At 45.4% G+C, this 7,812-nt stretch overlaps 1 protein-coding gene across 1 annotated transcript in view; it reads right to left on the bottom strand.

Annotated features, from left to right (window-relative positions):
- Positions 1-5,051: 5,051 nt before the first annotated feature.
- IQCK (IQ motif containing K) overlaps positions 5,052-7,812 on the bottom strand; it is a 113,112-nt gene continuing 110,351 nt past the window's right edge. The window contains exon 9 of the mRNA XM_029947604.1: positions 5,052-5,445. Within this exon, the coding sequence (XP_029803464.1) occupies positions 5,297-5,445 (149 nt within the window). The 3' untranslated portion in view covers positions 5,052-5,296. The remainder of the gene's footprint in view (positions 5,446-7,812) is intronic.

Genomic DNA, 7,812 nt, shown 5'->3' with positions numbered 1-7,812 from the left:
CCAAAGCCCACTGAACACCTGCTATGGTTCTGGCGCCACCGGGGAAGGACACAGGGCACTGTGCTCCAGGGACAGACCTGAAGTTTCAAAACCATGCAGTGTTCATGGCTGTTCTTCCCCCAGTGTTATTGAAAAAGAATTGTCATACACCACTGTATAAGCATGATGGTTTGATTTACATAGATTGTGAAATGGTTACCACAATAGGTTCAGCTAGCATCTCTCCTCTATAGATACAATAAAAAGAAAAGAAAATGAGAAAACAGTTCCTGTGCTAGAACTCTCGGGATCTACTCTCTTGACACAGCAGTGTTCGCTATAGTCATCATGTGTACATTACGTCCCTAGTTCTGACTTGTCCTATAACTGGAGGTTTATATTGTCCCTGGTAACCACAAGTCTGATCTCTCCTGTGAGTTTGGTTTCTTTTTTGTTTGTTTGTTTGGGCTTTTTTAGACTCCCCATATAAATGAGATCGTACAGTATTTGTCTTTCTCTCCCTGACTTATTTCACTTAGCTTAATGCCTTCAAAGTCCGTCACGGCCGTTCTTAATTTAGTTCAGTAGAAGGTCAAAAGGGTGCTTTGCAGGTCGAGGGGACTGAAGAAAGGAAGTTTTACTACAGATGATGACAGATTCCAGGCTCTTGATTCAGCCCAGTCTGTCACCACTCACCTTGTTCCCCCCACCCACCCCAAATTAAAAACTCAGGATTACACTGGGGTGAATACAAGGTCAGAAGAGAATCTTTTCTAGTCTTTCATGGCCTGCAAAAGAATGTGATCTGGGGATTTCCTGCATCGGCCAAACAGGAAAGTTCACAGAACACAGGATGGCACTACTTGTCCCAGTAGGTACAAGTCCCTCCCCTGGAAACATAGGGAAACTCAGTCCCCTGGGGGTTGGGGGGAGGGGAGGAGATGCAATCCTTTCAGAAAGACCCACTCATTTGTAATAAGTCTTTGCTTCTTGGCTTCTAATTGTCTAAGTGCTTGTCCTGGACATTAATGCCCGAAGGTTCTTCTGAACAAGGTCGCAGGCTCTGGTTACAGGTGGAGAGCAGTGTCCTAGCAGAAAGGGTATTGGGGTGTGTTACCATGTAAGGCAGAGATTTTGATCCAACCAGGCCCAAGCACAGAGTGAGGGGCGGACACCATCACATGCGACGCAGTTATTTCCTGGTGGAAGCGGGGCAGTCGCTTTGAGTAGCCCAGGCCAGCCCAGCAGTCTTCAAGCTAGAGCGACACACAGTCATGGTTTATTCAAAGAAAGTCAACCTCCAAATCTGTAGCTTCCAACCGTAGACTGGCAGTTGTGGGGTTCATACTGACCCCCTTTCCTACCTCTCCCTGTCCGGGCATGGCCAAGTGTGTACAAAATCCCCAGGTGTCAAGGAGGCAATTTGTCCAACAGAGTCTCCTTTCTATGTTTAATAACAACCAAGAATTATAATGTATTTATTTGGCTTTGTGAACTAATGATCGTAATAATAACTCAAACCAGAAAAAGAATTTTTAATACTTGAAACCTGTAGTCACTGGAAAATTCAAAGAATTGTTTTCTACATATACACCTTTTTTGTTCCATACACATGTAAGATTTACAGGTAACCACCGTGGACACCCCATGTGCATCTAGATCCCACTGATGACCATGATCCTGCCTAGCCGAGGATGCGCTATACCCCTGACGGTGCTTTCCCAGTATCCTGATCAGCGTGGCGATCCGGATATGAATGTTTCGCAACTGAGTGGGGATGGCAGAGTCATGACTTGTATTTGCTAATTTCCATGGTCGATTTTAAGCTACCAGCCTGACCATGTACAGCACTTGGCTGCTCTGGTCCCTACAGGCAGATATACAAGGAAACCTCAGGGGCAAGATGGTGCTCTAGGCGAGGTTGAGGGGGACTAGCACCGTTCGCATCACTGGGAACCTGTTAGAAATGCAAACCCACAGCTCCACCCCATACCTACAGAATCAGAAACAGTGGAGCCCAGCAATGTGGGCTTTAAACAGGCCCCCAGGTGATGCTGATGGAAACAAGTTACAGTTTGAACCACTGCTGGTGGATCTCCACCCTGACTGTGTCTAAGAATCACCCCTGGGCCAGTTCCGAAGGGTTAGTGCTTGGGTTTCACTGCGGACCTGAAGTAATTGGTCTGAGGTCCTGGCACCAGTATTTATTCAAAGTTCTCAAAACTTAAGCAAGTTGAATGACCTCTCTGACATATAAATGCCAGAGAGACACTAGAGGCTCCTAATAGTCACATAGAGAAGGAAGAATTGGCTTCTGTGAAGAATTCCTAGCCCTTGGATTCTTTTTGTAATTTCTCAGACCTGCATGAAGGAAGAATTCACCTGCTCACCTTTGTCCCAGTATCTTTTTTTTTTTAAGTTTATTTATTTATTTTGAGAGAGGGAGAGAGAAGCAAAGGGAGAAAGAACCCCAAGCAGGGTCTGCTCTGTAAGCACAGAGCCTGATGTAGGGCTTGAACTCACAAACCGTGAGTTCAATCAAGAGTTGGATACTTAAACAACTGAGCCACCCAGGTGCCAGGTGCCCCAGCAGTATCTTTTTCTTTAAGTTTTTTTTTTTAATTTTTGAGAAGAGAGCATGAATAGGAGAGGCAGAGAGGGAGAAAGGGACAGAGGATTCGAACCAGGTGTGTGCTGATAGCAGTGAGCCTGATATGGGGCTTGAACCCATGAATTGGGAGATTATGACCTGGGCCTAAGTCAGACACTCAACCAAATGAGCCACCCAGGCGCCCCTATCTTTGCCTCAGTATCTTTGCTAATTCCTGCCCATGCCTTGATAACCTCTCTTAGCCACCCCATGCTTTGACTTGCCTGGGAAAAAGCCCTTATTTCCTCTTTCATATTATTACACAGAATTCTTGAGAGAGGAGAACAGAAAGGGATGCTAGGACCACTCCTCCAAACTGAAGAATCAAAATACTTTCTAGAGTTGATGGGCTGGAAACAAAGATGGACACGGAGCCTCATGATGGGACCACTGGGGGAGCTTTGAACACTGTCGATGCCCAGCCCTGCTCTAGCCAATTAGGTCCGAGTCTCTGGAGGTGCACACTGTCCATTAGTGCAACTGCACTGGAGAAGTGGCATCATCAAGTGCAGCTGAGTACGCACATTCCTTGCAATACAGGGATCCTGCTCCTATATCCACCCCCTGGAGAAACCCTTAAACACATGTTCTCAGAGAGTGAATTAAGGTGTTCATGACAGCAGAATGCTGCAAACAACCCGAATGTCCATCAATAGCTGACTGGATAAATAAATCATGGTCTACATGAACGGTGGGTATATGGCAATGAACATAAATAAACCACGACTACACCTGTTCACTTGGATTAACTTACTGATGTTGAAGGAAGGGTGCAAGGCAGAGTGTAATACATGTAGTGTGATTCTATTTACAGTAAATCTAAATACTGAAGAGTGCCTATAAAAATGAGAAGAACTCTAAAAAAAGGCAAGGGAACGATTAGCACAAAAGTTAGGGTGAGTGGCTTCACTGGGTGGGGAGGAGCTTTAAAGGTATTGACAGTATTTTATTTCCTTAACTGGGGTGGTAGTTACATGACTGTTTGCTCCATAGTTATGTGTACTTTATAGTCACTATTGTTCATATATTCCTCCAGCCCCAAACAAGTGAAGATGGTAATATATTACTTGAAGTCACGAAGTCAACTCAAAGGAACAGAAAAGAACAACTTAACTGTTTGGGGAGGGTAGAGATGGGGTATAAGTGAGGTAGTGCCCATCTGCTGTGGCAGGAAATCAGTAGGTGATGTCAAAAACCGTATCTATCATATCTAAACTCATAACCATCCAGCTAAGAGTTCAAAGTGACTGCCATGGCAGAGGGTGCCACAAAGATGATGCTCATTCCATCCTTTGGTTCATCTGGTACAGCCATCTCCTCCACCTTGTCCTCGGGGAACACATTCCAAGAGCCGTAGTGGATGCCCAAAACCATGGATAAGGTGGGGGATGAACATGGGAACCATTCGCAAGGATTACTTTGCTAAAAACTGAGAAACAGATTGAAGTCTCCCCCTTAGTGGTTTTCCTTCTTATCTTGGCAGAACAGAGCCTTGCACAGGTGGGTCCACAGGTAGGTAAAAGGAGGGAGCTAGGGAGGAGCAGCAGGGGAGAAGCAGGTAGCAATGACTAAATAAAAGAACCTGGTTTCCATTTTAGTTTTAGAGACATCATCCTGTTTGGCCTCCAACGCCAATGGACAGATGCCTCCGTGCCCCTGCACCGTCCTTGTCCCCCTCAGCAGGCTGGTCTGCAGCCAGCTCCGGAAGGGCTGGAGAGTGGAAAATCCCAGAGAGATGCGCCAGCCCTTCAGCTCCAATTAAAGGCAGTGTGACAAGAAAGGCCCTGCATGTTAATGAGAGTTGCTTACGGTTTCCTCCTCTTGGTCACCCTCCTTCTCTCTTGTTCCACTTAGGGACAAGGCTGAGAACTCCAGACAGTTGGGAGAAGCTGCCTAAGGCTCGAGACATAGGAAATTCAGGGGCCATGGTGTTGCCCAGATGTGGCCTCAGTATACAGGATCAGCAGGGGCCTGGGCCGCTCCAGACCTTTAGAATCAGATCTCCAAGAGCAAGGCCTGGGAGTCAGCATCCCCCATCTCTGTGCCATGAGTGACAAGTTCGGGAGAGTACTGCATCACTCAGCCAGCACTCAGTGTCTGTCTCCTGAGGGCCCAGGTGTGAGATGGTGCTGGAAGGAGCAAACAAGACGAGGCCTGCAAAGTGCTGAGCATTGAGTCTGATCCAGAGTTAGGCACCCAGTAAGTACTACCTGTTATTATTTTCAGGGCATGGTCTTTGATCTCAATGAGTTCGCAGTTGAGAGGAGGAAACAGAAAAAATTAACAGGAGCTTATAAGAACCAAGATGTGCACACACTGCAGAGAGAAGTTGCTTCAATTAAATACGCATCCATCACACAGCCATGGACCTGAAACAGTGCTGCATCCTGAGTTACAAAGCAGAGCCGGGTCCACACTCTTATATCAGCAACATACTTAAGAAACTTAAAGTTTAATTTGTTATCCAATGAGCACCCAGCTTCTAGGATTCCAGGTAAATAATAAAAGCAAACACTTCTGTGGCACAGACTGAGCCCTTTCCACATATGACGTGCTGGGGAGGAGGGTGCTGTGATTCTGCCCAGTTTCACAGACGAGGAGCCTGGGGCACTCACAGGTTCTGTAGCTTGTCCGTGGTCACACCATGGGCTTGTCTGGCTCCTGCATTCATGCTCTTAGCCCCGGCAGGGTCATGGTCTCACAACGTCTCTCTCGTGGGGGATGAAGATTTCCATACTCAAAGATACCACAGCGAAGTATGCAGACAAAGGTGTTCACTACCACGTCATTTACCACAGAAATGGTTTGGGAACAATCTAAAGGCCCAACAATCGGGGAATGATTAGTTATCTGATTTTTTTAAAGTTTTACTTATGTATTTTTATTTTTTAATGTTTTTTATTTATTTTTGAGAGAGAGAGAGAGACAGCATGAGCAGGGGAGGGGCAGAGAGAGAGGGAGACACAGAAACTGAAGCAGGCTCTAGGCTCTGAGCTGTCAGCACAGAGCCCAACACGGGGCTCGAACCCACAATCGTGAGATCATGACCTGAGCCGAAGCCAGACGCTTGACTGACTGAGCCACCCAGGAGCCCCACTTATGTATTTTGAGAGACAGCACATGCACACAGGGCAGGGGCAGAGAGAGAAGGAGAGAGAGAATCCCAAGCAGGCTCCCCACTGTCAGTGCTGACTTAGGGCTCCATCTGACCATGCGATCATGACCTGAGCTGAAATCAAGAGGCTCAAGCAACTGAGCCACCTGGGCACCCTGGTATCTGATGATGTATAAACTTGGTAAAACATACAAAGCCATTAAAGATGTGATGCTTTTGCAAAGTTTGAAGGAACAGGTAGAAATGTTAAGGGGGAAATACAGGCACATTTACGATAAATTCTGATGAGGCAAATTTGAAATTGCTCAATACCAAAAGCTAACAATGTCTCCAAGGGGAACACCAAGGTTCTGTCTGTTGGTGGTGGAAGACAACCATGATGATGTTTCTAAAGGTAAGGTGTAAACCAGGTTCTTTCATTTGCCATCTCTGCCCCTTTTTCTCTTCCTACCTTTCTGTAAAAAAAAATATTTTGGAAGAACAAATGACTCCTGTTTTACATCTATTCCTGATTGAGGCCTTCCACAGTACATACTTAAGTGTAACTGCCTTTTACAAAATCCAATCATGTCCATACCTCAACTAAGTTATGGCCCAGCATCTCGATTATGTTAAAAAAAAAACCCCTAAACATACATAAAATGACTGAGAGGAAATGAGTAAATATCTGTTTTCTGAAATGTCTACAATACACATGCATTGCTATTCAGTTGGGAAACATTTTCTTTCTAGAAGAACTACCAGAAAATATACCAGACAGCGGTGTCCAGGTGGCTCAGTGAGTTAAGCATCTGACTTCAACTCAGGTCCTGATCTCACAGTTTGTAAAATCAAGTCCCGTGTCAGGCTCTATGCTAACAGCTCAGAACCTGAAGCCTGCTTCAGATTCTCTCTCTCTCTCTCTCTCTCTCTCTCTCTCTCTCTCTCTGCCATTCCCCTGCTCACCCTCTGTCTCTCTCTCAAAAATAAATAAACACTGAAAAAATTAAAAGAAAATATACCAGACAGAAGAATAAAACGGATTATCAAGAGAATGAATAATTATACAATATTAGTGCAATCAGACAGAGCTCAAAGATTGGGAAAGGTGCGAAGGAAAAAAATGGGGTCAAATGGCCACAAGGAAGCTAGCTGCAGGAGTCCAGGAGGAGCCACCCTCCCCCGTATGGCCAGACCTGGCACTGGAGACCCTGAGAGAGCCACCTGAAGGTGAAGTTGCCCTCATAGAGGGGCCCATTCCAAAGATATTAATGAATAGGCACTAGGAAGTTTCCGACCAGAGAAACGCTAGAGAAACAATGCTTCCCCTCCAGTTTCCTTGCAGGGAGAAGAGTAGACTTTGAAGCCAAGAAGACCCAGTCTTCAAATCCTGGCTATGCCATTTAAGAGCTGGGTGACCCCCACCTCCAGCCTAATTTGCTCATTGGAACTGAAAGTATAATCATCTCAATCTCACAGAGTCCTTATAAATGCAGGGGCACTTGGCTAGCTCAGTCAGTGTGACTCTTGATCTCAGGGTTGTGAATTCAAGCCCCACATTGGGTATAGAGATTACTTAAAAATAAAATCTTTTAAAAAATTTTTTAAAAATAAAGGAGATAATGTATCTAAAGTGCCTGGTGCAGGGATTGACACATATGTAGTGGGTACTCAACTTGTGTGACTTCTTTTCCCCTGTGTGGACTGTGGAAACATAAGCTAAGATGCTGTTAGGGAGTATGCTTAGTGTTTACAAAAATTCATAATATCTCACTCATCCGCAAGTTATTTCTCTTGCAAGCTCGCTATCAAAGAGAGGCTAGAACTTGAAAGTAAGCAGAAGCCAGTGTAGATGTTCAGAAATGTGTGCCCCAAACCCTGCTGTTTCAGTCACAGGAGAGCCTCTGCAGCCTCTCTCAGAACATGGGTGCTCGTTCCTTAAACCTCTTTCTGGGCAAGCTGAGCTATCAGATATCCCAAGAGTATAACTGAATTTAGAAATGCAGTGGTGTGTCCCGGTGGCTGATAATCACATTAAAAAGGTGTACAAACAACATCATCAGTCATCATGGAAATTAGAGGCTTGATG

The sequence above is a fragment of the Suricata suricatta genome, chromosome 8, assembly GCF_006229205.1.
Source record: "Suricata suricatta isolate VVHF042 chromosome 8, meerkat_22Aug2017_6uvM2_HiC, whole genome shotgun sequence".
NCBI lineage: Eukaryota > Metazoa > Chordata > Mammalia > Carnivora > Herpestidae > Suricata > Suricata suricatta.
Note: the sequence above shows the minus strand (reverse complement) of the source record. Positions and strands in the feature narration are given on the sequence as shown.